Source organism: Ursus maritimus, unplaced genomic scaffold (genome assembly GCF_017311325.1).
Source record: "Ursus maritimus isolate PB19 unplaced genomic scaffold, ASM1731132v1 scaffold_17, whole genome shotgun sequence".
NCBI lineage: Eukaryota > Metazoa > Chordata > Mammalia > Carnivora > Ursidae > Ursus > Ursus maritimus.
In genome coordinates this window covers 1021347-1039325 of record NW_024424119.1, presented here as the reverse complement: position 1 = coordinate 1039325, position 17979 = coordinate 1021347, and the positions used below count along the sequence as shown (strand labels likewise).

General features: G+C 39.4%; 1 protein-coding gene and 1 pseudogene across 8 annotated transcripts in view; one reads left to right on the top strand and one right to left on the bottom strand.

The window, feature by feature from the left end:
- The window catches only part of KDM4C (lysine demethylase 4C), a 430083-nt gene that overhangs the window by 363063 nt on the left and 49041 nt on the right, over window positions 1-17979 (bottom strand). For all 8 annotated transcript variants that reach the window (XR_005835179.1, XR_005835180.1, XM_040631435.1 and 5 more), the window contains one exon: window positions 9548-9662. Coding sequence is in view for 6 of the 8 variants with exons in the window: in XM_040631435.1 (XP_040487369.1) it covers window positions 9548-9662 (115 nt within the window). In the remaining 2 variants the exon portion in view is untranslated. The remainder of the gene's footprint in view (window positions 1-9547; window positions 9663-17979) is intronic.
- On the top strand, window positions 16468-17841 carry LOC103662204 (annotated as a pseudogene).

Here is a 17979-nt window from a genome sequence, read left to right as displayed (position 1 = left end):
CTTCAAAATATTTTATGTATTTTGAGAATTAAGCACTTGAGTTCACATCCTAAGTCCGTTTTCTGCTTGTAAAATTTTGCCTGAGTTATATGACAGAATATACGGCATGATGTTCCCCAGAGAACTCCATGGCTTCCATGATGAGAACCACTGTCTCCTAATGTAATTCAGTCTTTGAAGTATATATCAGGAACGCAGTTATCCAAAAAGTCAGTAACAAGAATGGAACGCTGTTATTTTGTCTCAAGATCCCTGCATCATCTCTGTAGACTGAGATCAGAGAAGGAATCTTTTGCTAAATATCTCAAGGTAACAGTTTTCAAGTGTTGTCTGGGGACCACTGGGAAACACCCAGATCCCATTAAGGTCTGTGGCATCAAAACTGTCTTCATAATTATACCAACACATTATTTGCTTTTCACTCTCATTCTCATTTCACAACAATAGGGTCGAGTTTTCCAGAGGCTACATGACATCACCACAGACTAAATGCAGAAGCAAGTATATGAATCCAGAGGCCTTCTTTTAAGCTAGACATTAGAGATTTGAAAAATGTAAAATAATGCCACCCCTTTCACCAAACTTTTTGTTTCAGAAATTATAGTCATTTTTTAATAAAAATATGTATGTTATTATATAATGGATAATTCTTAATGAATTGAATACTCAGTTTTAATTTCTAATAAAATAAACAAGGGTAGATATAACCTGCAAAAGAAAAGCTCTTTGAGGTCCACAGTAAATTACTAGAAGTATAAAGGGGACCTGAGACCAAAAAATTTTGAGAACCACTGCCTCAGGGTGTTAGTGTTCAGAAGAACACACACGTCCCTCTCCTTCCTCTTCAAAGCACTCTCCAAGCCTCTTGCTGTGACCAGTGCATCTTACAGACCATCATCTCATCACAGTCCCTAAAGCATGATTTTGATCTTATCACTTCCCTCCTAAAATAATGTCAAACAGTTCAAGATGTACAGAGTTTAGCAATAAAACTCTGGTTTTTTCACCTTTGGGCAAAAACATATAAGAAACTCCAGGATTTGTCGTCAAACTATTTTTTAAAAGTCATACGCTCATCAATTCTACAATTATTTCAGTGCATTCTTTGCAGCAGACACTATGATGGGAGCTGGGACTGGAGAGTCTATGAGAAATAATACCTGCCAAGGACTACGAGTCTACTGAGGAAGAAATAGTCACATAAATACAGGTATCCTTAATTTTCTATACTCATTTTCTGAATTTGTTATAATTATATATATTTTTTACCCAAAATTCAGTATCCACATCAAAAATTCTCTATAATGACTCTAAATGTCCACCAACAGAATCATGTTGTTTGTACACAAATCCAGTTAAGGGAATGTAGGTAACAGTTTAGTTGTATCTCAACTGTTCTCCCTAAAAGAGTAGCCAGTCATGCCCTGTGCCCATATTAAATGTACTGAGCATCAATGCTGTCATCATCCCATCATTATTAATGAAAATATCTTCTGAGAAAGTAGGAATGCCCAACAAAACAGTCAGTAAGTGTAAGAAACATAGAAAAGTCTACACATCAGAAAGAGTTGGAAGGGATGGTGCATACTGAGGGAAGGAAGCACTAAGGCGTGTTCTCCACGTGTCCCTATCTACTAAACACAGCAGTGTTGGAAAGCTTAACTGTAGCTACTCAAGCCAACACAATATTTGAGAAACTAGAGAAATTCCTTGTACAGTGGACTGAGAGCCACCCACAGGAGACCACTGAGTACCAGGCTGGTACAAGGGCTGGTAGTGGACACATTCGAAGATCTGGAAGCAGCTGCAAGTGGGGGAGGAACATGATTTAGTGAAGGAACTGAATGTCAAAGCAAGTCTTAGAGATTTATAAACAATGATAGATGGCACAAGCTGTAGGTCACTAGTGAAGCAGTTTGCTCTCACAGTGAGATGTGCTATCTTTCTCCAGTGAACTGCAGAAAACTGCCATTAAAAATGGTAACACATACAGGGGCGCCTGGGTGGCACAGCGGTTAAGCGTCTGCCTTCGGCTCAGGGCGTGATCCCGGCGTTATGGGATCGAGCCCCATATCAGGCTCTTCTGCTATGAGCCTGCTTCTTCCTCTCCCACTCCCCCTGCTTGTGTTCCCTTTCTCACTGGCTGTCTCTCTCTGTGTCCAATAAGTAAATAAAATCTTTAAAAAAAAAATGATAACACATACAAAAAAATAAAAATAAATAAAAATAAAAATGATGACACACAAAGGAAACTGTCAATCTTAATGCAATACCATCTCATAGGTTTATTTCAAAACAAAGAAGTACTTGGACGTAAAGCATTCAAAAAAGGATAACTTGCTCTTAAGTAAGAAGTATGACGGTGTAGATAAGCTAAGGTCCTTGCTGGTCCACCACTCTGACAACATCCGCTCAAAGGGGCCACTGTAGACTATACTGCCTGTGATGATATGAGACATTCGAACATTCAAATCAGAAAGCCTAGGCAATGGAGAACGTGGGTGAAGCTTAGGGACAGAGCTATCTGTCACCATTCAACAAAGGGAAAATCTTGCAAAGGGGACTCTCTTGAAAAAAGACAATATTCTTGGGGATCCTTCTAGTGTTACAAATTATGAAGATAATAGCCAGCTTAACCAAAGCACACGGAACTTCATTTTAAACCTCGATTTAGGGGAGCCTGGGTGGCTCAGTCGTTAAGCGTCTGCCTTTGGCTCAGGGCGAGATCCTGGCGTTCTGGGATCGAGCCCCGCATCGGGCTCCTCGCTGGGAGCCTGCTTCTTCCTCTCCCACTCCCCCTGCTTGTGTTCCCTCTCTCGCTGGCTGTCTCTCTCTCTCAAATAAATAAAATCTTTAAATAAATAAATAAATAAATAAATAAATAAACATACCTCGATTTAATGAACCATTATCATCATTAAGACATTCTACTATATGTTAGGTGTTGCTAGAAATGCAGCCCTAAATAGCACACAGAACACAAGCCTGACTGCCTCACTCTCACTGTCAGTATAAACAATGTTAATGCCTGTGCTTCACTCTCACACACAGAACAAAGAGATGTACTCTGTCTTCAAAGATCTGTGGAAGAACACTCAGCTACTGGCTACCTCAGAAATGTCCTAGCTTCTTTCTTTCCTAAATATACCTGTTGACTTTCGTATCCCTTAGCCAAGTTGAATCATCCCACACAGTTACAGGACATTTTCTCCCTGTTCCTCTTCACTCTTTATATCTCTTCTTTTTTGTGTGTTTGTTTCCTGAAGAAACTCTCATGCTTCTTTTAACAGAAAGCTAACTTTTTAAATGTATAATTAGCAAAGGCTAGTTAAAACTTTCTTTATAATGGACGAGGCGGAGTGCCTGGGTGGCTCAGTCAGTTAAGTGTGTGCCTTCGGCTCAGTCATGATCTCAGAGTCCTGGGATCAAGCCCCACATCAGGCTCCTGACATAATTAAACGCCTCAATTTCATTGTCTCAAGGTATCAGTGTAGTCAATATATATGAATCTCATTCTCCTGAGAACATTCAGAATTTTATTTATATCGCATCTATCTCAAAAAGGTTTTGAGTATCATTCCCCGAGTACATAATTATGCCTCTGTGTTAGGGATTGGCAAATTTTTTTCTGCAAAGGGCCAGATAATAGCTGAGATGCCCTTTAACAGACAAATGGATAAAGAAGATGTGGTCCATATAGACAATGGAATATTCCTCAGCCATCAGAAAGGATGAATACTCACCATTTGCATCGACATGGATGGACTGGAGGGGATTATGCTAAGTGAAATAAGTCAATGGGAGAAAGACAATTACATGGTTTCACTCATTTGTGGAACATAAGGAATAGCAGGGAGATCGGTAGGAGAAGGAAGGGAAAAATGAAGGGGGGGTAGACAGAAGGGGGAATGAACCATGAGAGACTATGGACTCTGGGAAACAAACTGAGGGCTTTAGAGAGGAGGGGGTGGAGAGATGGGCTAGCCCAGTGATGGGTATTAAGGAGGGCACGTATTGCATGGAGCACTGGGTGTTATACGCAAACAATGAATCATGGAACCTACAACAAAAACTAATGATGTATTGTATGGTGACTAACATATCATAATTAAAAAAAAAAAATCTAAAAAAAAAGAGGGCCAGACAATAAATATTTTAGCTTTTGTGGGTCATACAGGCTCTATCACAACTACTTAACTCTGCCACTGTAGTGAAAAAAAAGCCATAATACGTAAATGAATAAATTAGGCTATGCTCCAATAAAACTTTATTTATAAAGACAAACAATAGACAGAATCTGACTCTGCATCATACACCCAAAGGCTGGGTTGTGTCACCATACACCTTTGATAGTCTTGGTATTTCAACTTAAAAAATAGTAACTTGCTTAAATCGTATGACGGTTACTACCGCCACAGGCTACTGTCCATGGTACGGACTGATACTCTTTCGTATATCCTAAGGAAATCAAGCTGTCCAAGAAGCGGCAGAATGAAAGAGGAGCCAAGACTCGTGCCCTGGGATCCCCAAGCCCTTCTCCCTTTACCATTAGGGCTGACTGTTCTCAATGAGTCCTTCATGGACACTCTCAACCTTAATTCCTACGTCACGTCCAAGCCTCATCATCACTAAAATGGCACTTCCTTTGCCACTGAAAATTTGCCTGGTGCTGCAATACAAACATCTGAGCAGGAGGGACCACTATAGCACGACAGGTCTGAGCCCATATCGGCAACCCAGTCTGGAGTCTGAGGCCAATCCCTTCCCCTTAGATCCCATTATTCCAAGCCAGCCTCACCCTCCACAAGCCAGTGCTCAGAAAAAAGCCTCAGAATTCAGTAAAAATACAGAGACTATTACGTGTGGTCTTACCCTCAAATTTGTCTAGCTCCTACCCCATCCTCCTTTCTGCTTCCTTTACCTGACTTGAACTTACTCATCTAGGTCCAGTTCAGATGTTCTCTCTCCTCCAGCAAGTGTTCCTTCAGTGCCAAGTCTGCTCTGTCTCTCCTCCTGGCTCCCTAGAACCCTACACTTGCCTTAATGGCCAAGCTCATTACACTTTATTGCCCCTCTGAGCCTGTGAATTACTTGAGAACGAGGATCCTTACTCATCTCTGCACCATGCACAAACTGTACCTCTTACCTCCCCACACCCTGTCCAAGAACTCCCAGCCTCACCAAAAAAAAAGCTATGGTTTTTCAATCATTCTACTGAAATTAAAGGAAATGGCCATAACGAGAAATTAGGGGGGGAAGTGAACTACAATTTGATGACTATAGTTCCTTCCAAAATAATGCCACGAACCATAACCAAACCAGTTCCCAGTACAATTTAAATATTGAGCCAAACAGTTAAACAATTCAAGGACACAACTGTAAAGAGCAAAACAATACATGGGCTTTATCAATGCCCATTCATCGTGATGACTTCAAACGCTGCTGACTGTCCTGGGTTATTAGTACACTCACTCTTCATCACTCTCTTTAATGCACTCTCTTCTTTTTCTCCGTCTACCTCAAGGGGGCAAAAACAAGTTGTTTTTCATTTGTTTGAATTAAGGTGTCATCAGTGTGACTGGTTTTGTTTACCAGTAGCAGTTTACAACATCTCTCTTGTCTCTCTTTATGCTACAAAAGCTTTGAAAATGTCAGCTCAACTCTGGAGCTTCTAAATGTACCAGCAGAGCCACACAAATTCCATAAAATAATGGTGCCTTGTAGGTCCTACCAAAATGACAGATTCCTGACTTCAGAACATGCTTTAAAACTGCATGTTTATAAACCAGTGGATTTTGTTCATTGGATTTTAATAACAAAAGTTACTCAAACCTGAATTCTAAAGTCAATGTTGCCTTAAAGCAACGCCAATGTATAACTGGTTTTCCAATACAAGCAATAAGCATAGCAAACCAAAATCCATTAGCTTCTTCTGTGCCATCAACAATTACTGTATTTTACTATCAAAAATGAAAGCTAGTTCAGGGCATTCTTGTGTTAATTGTTCTGGAAACTGTCCCAAATATGCTGCTTCTAACTCTTAATTATATATGCAAAAAGGAACAAAGAGGTCAACGATCCCAAAGGGTGGTTAGAAAAAAATACCTTAAACTGAGTTTTATTTTATTTTAGAGCACTCAGACATGCAACCTCTCAGCCCAGAATCTAGATGATTCCTCAGCTCAATCTTCCTCTTGGAAGCCTAAAAACTTGCCAGTATACCATACAGAAGAAACCAGAGAGATGGCACAAAATAAACCATCAGTTCAGAGGAAATTTGTGGTTGATGACAACCTAGTTTCACACATTTCTACAACTATGAGATTAACTATACACAACTGCTTCCTTAAAACTGGTATGGAACATAAGAGCACCTGGCAGCTCCCCTCCTCCTTTTTTTTTTTTTTTTCCTTAGGATTTTATTTATTTATGTGACAGAGAGACAGCCAGCGAGAGAGGGAACACAAGCAGGGGGAGTGGGAGAGGAAGAAGCAGGCTCCCAGTGGAGGAGCCTGACGTGGGGCTTGATCCCAGAACGCTGGGATCATGCCCTGAGCCAAAGGCAGACACTTAACGACTGCGCCACCCAGGCGCCCCTCTAAAGTATTTTAAAAGCAAATTCCAACCCCACATCACTTAACCTGTATATATTTAAATGTGTATCTTTAAAAAATAAATATGTGTGTGTATATATATATACATATATAAATATATATATATAAATAGTATATATAAATATATATATAAATAGTATATATATATATATATAATATATATATATGTATATATATATAGTCACCATGCCATCATTACTTTCCACAGTATCATCTAATATCTAGTCCATATTCAAAAATAAGAATGGTCCTTTTAGGTGCCTGGGTGGCACGATTAAGCGTCTGCCTTCAGCTCAGGTCATGATCATGGGGTCCTCAATGGAGTCCTGTGTGGGGCTCCCTGCTCAGCCGGGAGTCTGCTTCTCTCTCTCTGCCCTTCCCCCATGCTTGTGTGTGCACGCGCGCGCGCACGCGCTCTCTCTCTCAAAAAATAAATAAATAAATAAAATCTTTAAGGGAAAAAAAGAAAAAAAGAATGGTCCTTTCAATTTAGAAATTCATCTGGGAGCACCTGGGTGGTGCAGTCAGTTAAGCGTCCAACTCTTGGTTTCAGCTCTGGTTGTGACCTCAGGGTCATGAGGTTGAGCCCCCGTGTCATGCTCCATGCTCAGCACAGAGTCTGCTTAAGTTTCTCTCTGCCTCTCCCTATGCCCCTCCCCCTTCTCTCTCTCTAAAATAAATAAATCTTTAAGAAAAAAAAAAAAAGAAATCCATCTAGAAAATTTTAAATTGTGCCACTACCTCATACCCAGAATGTATAAAGAACTATAAATCAGTAAGAAAAACAAGACACAACAGAAAAATATTTAAGAGGCTTAAAAAGGCACCTCAATAAAAGGGAAAATCCAAACAGCCAATGAACATAAGAAAAAAAATCATAACGCAACTTAAGACCACAAGCTACTATTACACACACCCAACAATATAGCTAAATTTAAAAGAATGACAATACCAAGTATTAGGTAGGATGTGGAGCAATGGGAACTCAAAAACACTGCTATAAGAAGGTACAAACTGGAAAACAGTTTTCTTCTAAAGCTAAACATATGCATACCCTATAACCACTACCAGGCCTACATCCAATATAAACACATGCTTCCATGCCCAGGGAAACGTGAAGAACATTCATGAAAGTTATGTGCATAAAAGCCAAAACTAGAAGTAATCAACATGACCATAAGCTGCAGAACAATAAATGCACTGTGGAACATTTATACAATAGAATAACACACAGCAAAGAAATGAATGAACTATAGCTATAGTGCAGAAAAAGCTTAGAAATGTTTATAATGCAGGAAAGAAGCCAGATATAAAAGAATACACACTGAATGATTCTTCTAGTTATATAAAACTCAGAAACAGGATATAATGAATTACATCTTTAAAGAAAAGAAGTACATGATTGCCATAAAGTCACAATAGTGACTATCTTTGAAGAAAAAAGGGAAGACCATTATCAGTGAAGAAGGTGTGTGAGGGAACTCTAGGGTCCCTGAGGTCAATGATGGTACACAGATGATCACCTTGCAACAATTTGTGAAGCTTTAAGTTATGTTTTATGCACCTTCCTAGCTTTCAAAATACAAAATGTTTAAAAATACTATAATAATAGATTCAGACAAAGATTATCAATGGATGTAAATTCACTGAATGAAAGGCTGCTGGGATACAGGATAGTCATCTAGTCTCTAAGCATCACCCTATAAATCTCTTACTAATTATAAAGAGAAATCCTCAACCAGATCCTTCAGATGAAGGGAAAAATTTATATATATTGTTGGCAAAATTAGGATCCCATGAATATGATCTGCATATTAAATGATATACAAATGTTAAATTGCCTTGTTATTAAAACACACGTACTGAAATAATTAAAGAACTGTCATAATGTCTGCAACTTACTTTCAAATGTTATTGCAGACAGACAGAAACACAGAGAAAAAGAGAGACAATGGCAGAACAATGGAAAAACAAAGGAAATGAGGCAAATACTAACAACTGGTGAATCTAGGTGAAGATATCCCAGTCGTCACGGCACTACTTCAACCTTTCAGTATGTAAGACATGTCCCAAAATAAAACAGTGACAGAGGGAATAAAAGGTTTCAAAAAGGAAGAACAACAGCAGCAACAACAGACAAAGTTTACATGTATTAGGAGGAGGCAAAAAGGACTAGATTCTTTGTATATTATGGTCTCATGAAAAATAACAGGAAAGACTGTAATAATATGTACTTTTTTAAAAAAGAGAAAAATCGGGGCGCCCGGGTGGCTCAGTTGGTTGAGTGTGGGACTCTTGATTTTGGCTCAGGTCATGATCTCAGGTCCTGAGAACTAGCCCCCACCCCCCAACCCCCACAGGCTCCATGCTCAGCAGGAAGTCTACTTGGGATTCTCTCTCTCCCTCTCCCTCTGCCCCTTCCCCTGTGCATGTGTGTGCATGCTCTCTCTAAAATAAATAAATCTTTTTTTTAAATAAATAAATAAGAAAAATTTTCATAATTTGTGGAAAAAAGGACAGTAAGCCTGTTCAAATTTAACTTTTCCAAATGACTAGGGAAAACTACTAGAAGACTGCATATTAAAATACTGTTTTTTGCCTTAAGGTGGTAGTATTATGGATAATATTTCCTGTTTCCCAAATATCTTTATAATGTGTTTTGCTTAAAAAAAATTTTAGTGTAATTTAAAGTTTAGCCAGATAACCACATAATATATTACTGTTGAACAATTTCAGGTATTTGTACCATTTGCTGGTTTCAATCTGAAAAATACCAGCAACAGAAATCCTACTGATATGTGTTGATTTCCTCTTATCCTATGAGGAATTATGGATCACACAAAGCATAACAAAGGACTACTTCTCAAGTACCTAAAACAGTAACAAAAATAGGAAATCTGCCCTTTACAAAACCCATTACAGTATAAATATACCTCATCGTATATGCTCCCATTAATGTCTGCGCCATAGATGGGTGCCACAAAAGTTAAGTTCTTCCAGTACTTGCGCTCCAAGTCTTCATAATCCAAGTATCTTGGAGTACAGTATCTGCAAAAGGTAAATGAAAGGAGTACAAACTGATACGGCGATTAAGATTTTCCCCACCCATATCACACAAATCACTTTCTAAACAAAATTTTATTAAAATGAAAACAATGCAGCAACTCATGTTGTCAAATCTAACAAGTAAATATACAAATGTATTTATCACAGATCTCTGGATACTCTAAAGATTCCTAAATAACTCTATAAAATACCTTCATATATTTTACTAATAAGGAAAAAACTCATGGAAGTATCAAATATCAAAGGAAAATAGTTAAAAATTCATTATTTTATCTTTCAAATTATCTTCTAAAATCTTTAACCAATTATACTATACTAGTAAATTTTACAGACTTACACGCAAATGGTAAAACATCTACAGAAAAACTGACAAAAAATAATTTCACTAAAGTCCAAGAAAGCAAAACCAAAATAAGATACTTTGCAACCACTAGATTGGCAAATGCTTAATATATTAATGGCAGGAAAGAAAGAGACCTCTCTTACACAGCTGGAGTGAAAGTATAAAGTAGTACAAACTTTCCAGAGTGTAACTTTTTAGAAATACCAAAACCATTAAAAAATGTGTAGCTTCAACCCTAAAATCCAACTTTGGAAATTCATTCATTCTAACAACGCAGAGACGTATAAATGATACATGACCTGGGATGTTTGCTCCAGCATTAACTGAAAACTCAAACTAATGTCATCCAACAACAAGGGCTAAATTCAATAAAATACAGACTACAAAATAAGGTAGATATTTCTATGTATTGATATTAATATCTTTCCACAACGAATTAAGTAGGTTATAGAATGGTGAATACACTATGATAATATTTATGTAAAAAAAATCTATAACTGTACTCATAAGGCCAAAAAGAAATATAGACCATATTATTAATATTAATGGTTATCTTTTGCATTGGAATTACAGAAAGGCACTTACTTCTCTGTATTTTTTGGACTGTGAACAAACAATCTTATATTAATACACACACACACAAAAATACCAGTATTTCTATATGAGAAAAAAAAGAAATCAACAAACTAAGAAAGTAATGAAACAGGTTTTTTAACAGAAAAAGAGTGTTTAGCAGCAGTAGCAATCCCCATAAAGCCTACTGACATTTTATTATATATTTAATAACTGCAGAACAATCAAAATCAATACTCACTATACTGGGACCCCAAACTAATTACCCAAGCAGTAAGCAAGAAAACCAAACAAATTAACAACTGTATCTGAAATATAGAATAATTTGCTGATTTACCCAAAACATTAGAATCTCAACAGGACAGCCAAAAATTTAAAAAGGATGGGCATGAAAGCATCATTAACTCCACTGTATGCCACCACTTCGATTAGTAGGTTCCAATAGTAATAAGAATCCTAGGCAAGCTAACCAGAGGTCAGACTCAGGTGATAAAAAAGGTAACAGAGATATTGTTTATTATGCCTTACAGAGAAATTTTTGCATTTTGGATACTAAAGTCCTAAACTGTCTTTCACTAGAAGAGACCCAAAGAATCTATCACTATATACTACTCAATCATGATCAATTTTTAACTACCTATAACACTAAAAAAGAAACATCTGGTTCAGTATTGGCTACTGAGGTTAAATTCTAAGATCTGTGGATATTTGAAACAATGATTCTAAACTTGAAAAGAGTGACCAGTTCAATCAATTGGTGCCCAATTCTAATGAAACCCAGCTACAGATTCCATCCCTAGAAGACTGTGAAACAATTACAGCTGTCGCACAAATCCAGTATCAATTTGCTCAAAAGCAATCCAACCATTCCTTTTTTCCAGAACCTTTTATTCACTATTACTACAATTGTTAAGAGATGGGTCTCCAGGACCAGCCTGCCTAGAGCTTTGAATCTTTGCCATGTATACGCTATGTAATCCTGGGCAAGGCACTCAATTTCCCTGGACCTCATTTATTACTCCATAAAACAGGGATAGTAACAGTTCAACTATTGTGAGGACTCCATTACATAATTATGTAAAGCACACAGTTCCATGCCTAGAAGAAAGTATAGATCAGTAATGTGATACAAGAGAGTACATTACTCACTTCCATGAAGTTTTATAGGAGAACTATGTTGAAGATCTCTAGATTTTCTTTGAACTGAGTTGTGTTATTAACCAAATGAGCATGTTATCCTGTCTACTGCTTACACCAAGCATATTATGTACTGTGGACCTATGCAAGGGCATATACTGAATGAAGGAAAACAGATGAACACAAAAACCAGGAGAATGCCTCCTGCCTCCCATGAAAATTAACTCCATCTCAGGACCATACTACAACCATTATGAACACCATTTGACCCGAGCACAGCTATAAGTGAACAAGCAAGAGCCTTGGATTGAGACTTAGAAACCCATTTCACTGGCATTTGAAACAAATTTCCTACATGGAATTGGCAGAGGAAATATAAAAAGAATTTTCAAAGGTTTTTTTTTTTCCCTAGGAATCTTCATTTTTTTTCTCTCCAAATTTTTATTTAAATTCTAGTTAGTTTACATACAGTGTAATACTGGTTTCAGGAGAGTTTAGTGATTCATCACCTACATACAACACCCATTGTTCATCATAACAAATGCCCTCCTTAATACCCATCACCTATCTAGTCCACCTCCCACCCACCTCCCTCCACCGACCCTCAGTTTGTTCTCTATCATTAAGAGTCTCTGATGGTTTGCTTCCCTCTTTTTTTTTCCATTCCCATATGTTCATCTGTTTTGTTTCCTAAATTCCACATATGAGTGAAATCATATGATATTTTTCTTTGTCTGACTGACTTATTTCACTTAGCTTAATACACTCCAGCTCCATCCACATCATTGCAAATGACAAAACTTTTTTGATGGCTGAGTAATATTCCAGTGTGTGTGTGTGTGTGTGTGTGTGTGTGTGTGTGTGTGTATTTTCTTCTTTATCCATTCATCCGTCAATGGACATTTGGGCTCTCTCCATAGCTTGGCTATTGTTGATAGTGCTGCTGTAAACATCACGGTACGTGTACCCCTTCAAATCTGTATTTTTTTATCCTTTGGGTAAACACCAAGTAGTGCAATTGCTGGATCATAGGGTAGTTCTATTTTTAACTTTTTTTTAAGAATTTATTTTTGGAGAGAGAAAGAGAGACGGTGCAAGTGCATGGAAGGGAGCAGCAGAGGGAGAGGGAGAAAGAATCTTAAGCAGGCTCCATGTTCAGCCTCAAGCCTAATGTGGTGCTCAATCTCACGACCATAAGATCATGACCTGAGCCAAAATCAAGAGTCAGAGGGCTTAACCGACTGAGCCACCCAGGTGTCCCTATTTTTCACTTTTTGAGGAACCTCCATACAGTTTTCCAGATTTGGCTGTACCAGTTTGCATTCCCATTAAAGGCATTTTAACATTGTAACAATTATAATGAAATTAATCCAACTCAAAAAATAAAACTTAACATGGGATAACCTGTTAGGCAATTTCTCATAATAGATATATTTCACAACTTAAAAAAAACAACCAATTATTTTTAAAAATTATTTTTAAATTTCAGAAAATCTAAATAAATAAAATCTTAAAAGAAAAGAAAAAAAAGACTGAAAGAAAGAAAAGGGCACCTGCGTGGCTCAGTCAGTAAGCTTCTGCCTTCGGCTCAGGTCATGATCTCAGGGTCCTGGGATCTAGCCCTGAGGTGGGGCTCCCTGCTCAGTGGGGAACCTGCTTCTCCCTCTCTCTCTGCCCCTCCCCTCCCATTCATGCTCTCTCTCTCTCTAATAAATAAGTAAAATTACTAAAATAATAATAATAAATAAATAAAAACTTCAGAAAATTGAGATATTTACATTATTAAATAAATCACTGCAATCTGTCCAATAATTTATACCACTTCAAGTTTATCTTAGCTTTCATGACACTATTCATTCAATCAACAAATACTAAAACAGACCCTACTATATACCCCCAGATCCTGTACCAGGCACTGGGTATAAAGCGATACACAAAACAAACAATGTCACCCGAATGGCTGCATTCAGGAAAATCAATCTACAACTAAGCCACCAAAGTAAAAATTGAACAGATATATGAACAAAATAAGTGCCTAGTGAAATAAATTCCCTCTAAATAGAAAACTGATAGCACGCTACCATAATCACATGAGCTAGAGATGATGATACAAGTTTCTCGATGACAAGGAAAAAAGGTCTTCAAGGATCTGTTCTCATCAGTATTTTGAATTACCATGTATTATTAACAGTGATCGTCTCTGGGAGTTAAAATTATATATTTCTATAATGTTTGAATTTTTAAAGAAGCATATATTACTTTTGTAACTGATAAAAGCATTTCTGACCATTCTTCAAAATCCATCTGAACACCACCCACAAAATGAAATTACTCCCTTCCTGATTATCAACCACAGAAGTCTTATTTTCCTTTGAAACCCCATTGTACTTTTCACCTCTCCTATGGTCATTATAATGGTTATTAAAGGTACTAACAAACATTTTCTAGTAAGTACAATCTGATTACTTTCAAATACAAATTGTCTCCCGAAATATCAAAGTAGCCAAGCAAACGTTCCACTAAATGAACTAATCTGTTTAATTAACACTTTAAGAATGGCTCTGGAAATGGATGCTAGAAGATAAATAACAGAATATAGCAAACCTAGGTGAAATAAATCAATCAGAGAAAGACAAGTATCTTATGATCTCACTGATATGTGGAATTTAAGAAACAAGGGAGAGGATCACAGGGGAAGAGAGGAAAAAATGAAACAAGACGAAACCAGAGAGGGAGACAAACCATAAGAGACTCTCAATCTCAGGAAACAAACTGAGGGCTGCTGGACCTGGGGCGGGGGGGGGTAGCCAGGTGATGGACACTGGGGAGAGTATGTGTTGTGGTGAGTGCTGTATATTATGTGAGACTGATGAATCACAGACCTGTACCCCTGAAACAAATAATACATTATATGTCAATAATAAAAAATAAATTAATTTTTAAAAAGAAATGAAAAAATAAAAATAAAAACTCTTGCAAAGTAAAAAAATAAAAAATAAATAAAACATGTTATCAATCTCTTTTAGTGAGAATAATAAACAAATATAGAATATGATCAAAAAGGAAAAAAGAATACAGCAAATCATTTATATTTTTAAAAAGTTGGGTAAATTTGCTAACACAATCTTGTTTCAATAGCATTACTCTAATAAGTGGTTAAAAGAGTTCTTAAAAGAGTTTGAATACAAAGCAGTCCAGTCTATGTAAAAGTTTTACATTCTCAATTAATGAGATCTAAAACAACGCCTACCAAAAATTCAAAAGAAGGGACTCACATGAAATATAAAACTTTCAATTCCTTTGGAATAGCCACAAGGCTCCATAACTGGAACTTTACACACAGAATTAAGATTCTTCAAGCACCATCAAGTACTATGTCAATTTTAAATTTTAAAAAGATATCAACTAAATTCATCCAAAAAGTTTAATTTCACACACACCTATCCAGAGAATTTAGACGGTGATGTTTTTTGATTGGCTGATTGATTGGTTGATTTGGAGTTTTAATTTTTTTTCAAATTAATGTTTTGGTCTTGGGCTTTAACTACCATATCAGAAACTTTCTTTAAAAAGGTAATTTAAAGGGGCACCTGGGTGACTCAATTGGTTAAGCATCTGACTCGGTTTTGGCTCAGGTCATGATCTTGGGGTCCTGGGATCAAGCCCGTGTTGGGCTCTGCCTTCAGTGGGAAGTCTGCTTCTCTCCCTCTCTCTCTCCCTCTCCCTCTGCCCCTGCCCCAACTCATGCATGCTCTCTCTCTCTCTCTCAAATAAATAAATAAATCTTTAAAAAGAAATGTAATCTATAATAATAACAGTGATGGTTTCTAAATATATTCACAAATTCTTTAATGCTCCTCCCTTCAAGAAATGGAGCTTAATTCTCATCCCCCTGATGAAGGGCTGCACTTTACAACTGGCTTGTAACAAATGGAATATGGCAAAAAGCAGTCAAGAAACAGATCATGAAGAGATACTGTGGCTTCCATCTTGGTTACTGTCTTGGATCACTTGCCCTGGAAGAAGCCAGCTGCTGCAACATGAGAAAGCAGTCCACGTGGCAAGGAACTCATGACTCTAGCCAACAGCCACGCAAGCAGAATAATCTTGGAAGGGGATCTTCCAGTCACAGTCAAGCCTTCAGATGATAACAGCCCCACCTGACATCTTGATTGCAACCTCATGAGAGGCCCTGAGCCACAGCCGCCCAGCTAAGCCACTCCCAGATTCCTGACCTACAGAAACTGAGATATTAAATAAATGTTTGTTGTTTTAAGCTATAAGGTTTGGGGTAATTTGTTACACAGCAAAGGTATAATTACAATACAGCTAATACAATAATGGTGGCCCTTCAAGTCATTCAAGGGTTTTCTTTTTAAATTACTCATCTTCTAAATATAGAATTTATCATTTGAGACTTAAACACTGTCAGGGGTATGGTGTGCGCTGTGCAGCACTGGTGGGCTGGCACAACTGATGTCATGGAAGGCAGAGGAAAAAGCTCACCACCCTGATGGGTCCTTTCCCAAGCCCCTAGGGGCAGCAGAGGACTTGGGGACCAGTGAACACACCCAAGGTATAAGAAGAGCCTCTGCTGCCTGCCCTGCTTCACCCTGCCCTATGCCAGGCATAGCTGCCCTAGCCCCAGATGCATCAAGTGGAAGAGGCAGAGGAGGGTGGTGTCACGGGCCTGGGTCTTACCTTCCATACCCAAGAGATGAAGACACTACTGCCATGGACAGCCTGTGCCAGCCACAGCCCCTAAGTCAGGCTCTCCCTTAGGCTCTTTCAGGTTGCCAGATCCTGTGTCGCAGCCCTCGGATCCTGGCTGGGCCAAGATCGGAATAGAGAATTACCTGCCCCGTCCCCTGCTACACACCTACAACAGACCAGGAACACCTGTTAAGGCCTTGGCAGGGAGTGGGACCCCCAGGGCCACAGCCACTTCCACCACAGCCAGCCCACTGTGGTAGGGCTTCGGCAGGCAGGATGGTGGTGAGCTGCAGCTGCTGCAGAGTGAAGATGTTGCAGCACTAGTCACCAAAGGGTGCTAGCAACTGGTGCCCCAGGGCACCAGGCCTGAGGTTCCAAAATGGAAATGGACAGAGGGTGGTGGGGATGCCCCTGCACCCAAGCAAGCAGGCCTCGGGGCAGGGAGGAAAACCAGGAGGCAGAGGCCAAAGCAGAGGGCAGCATGGGTGCAGCAGTGGCAATGGTGAGGTTAGCGTGGGGCTGGAGAAGGAGGTGCTGCTTGTCACACCCAAGCACCTGGCCCTCGACTATATTGTGCTCTGCATGCAACACTATGGCATCTGTGTGAAGGACAGCTTCCGGGGGGCGGCACTGGGTGCCATGTGCTGGCCAAGGTGGAGGCCCTGAAGTAGAGAGGGCACCAGCATGACAGACAGCTAGTAAGGCAGCAGGCTATCCCACCACACAGCATCTGCAAGGCCAGACTGCCTCAGGAGAAGGCCACAAGCCCAGCTGCTGAAGCACTGGGGTCCTCCTGGTCCACATGGATGCTGTAATCTGCCACTGCATTGGGTGCTGGGTGGCTATGTCATCAACGGGCGCATCAGGGCCATGATGGTGTCTTACTCAGGCAATAGGCTGGGGTACATAAGGCATGTGGACAATCCCCACAGCAATGGGCACTGTATCATCTGTAACTATTACCTGAATCAGAACTGGGACATCAAGGTGCATGGTGGCCTGCTGCAGATCTTCCCTGAGGGCTGGCCTGTGGTAATCGACATAGAGCCATTCTTTGATGGGCTGCTCATTTTCTGGTCTGATCAGCAGAACCCCCGTGAGGTGCAACCACCCTATGCCACCAGGTATGCCATCACTATCTGGTTATTTTGATGCCAAGGAGTAGACAGCAGCCAAAGACAAGTTATCAGCTAGCATCCAGAAAGAAAGGTGCCCAAGAACCTGTGTTACGGCCCACTACACCCCCATAGTGGCCAGCCCCAGAACTGCAAGGACAAACAGCCTGCCCGGACTTCAGGAGAGCCTTTGGCCCCATGCTGCTGGCCCAACAACCCACCAGTCTCAGTGCCTGCTCCTTTTCTGCCACTGCTACTGCTTCCAGCTTTGTCTCTGTCCTGACTAGTGTAGAGGGCTCCATCTGACACTGAGGACCAAGAAGGAGCCCTGCCTGTGATGGGAGCTGGGGTTGTGACCTGGGCAGGGGCCAGGTTTAGGAGCTACCATCACTGGAGCTGGGGGCCTGTGGTTTACCCA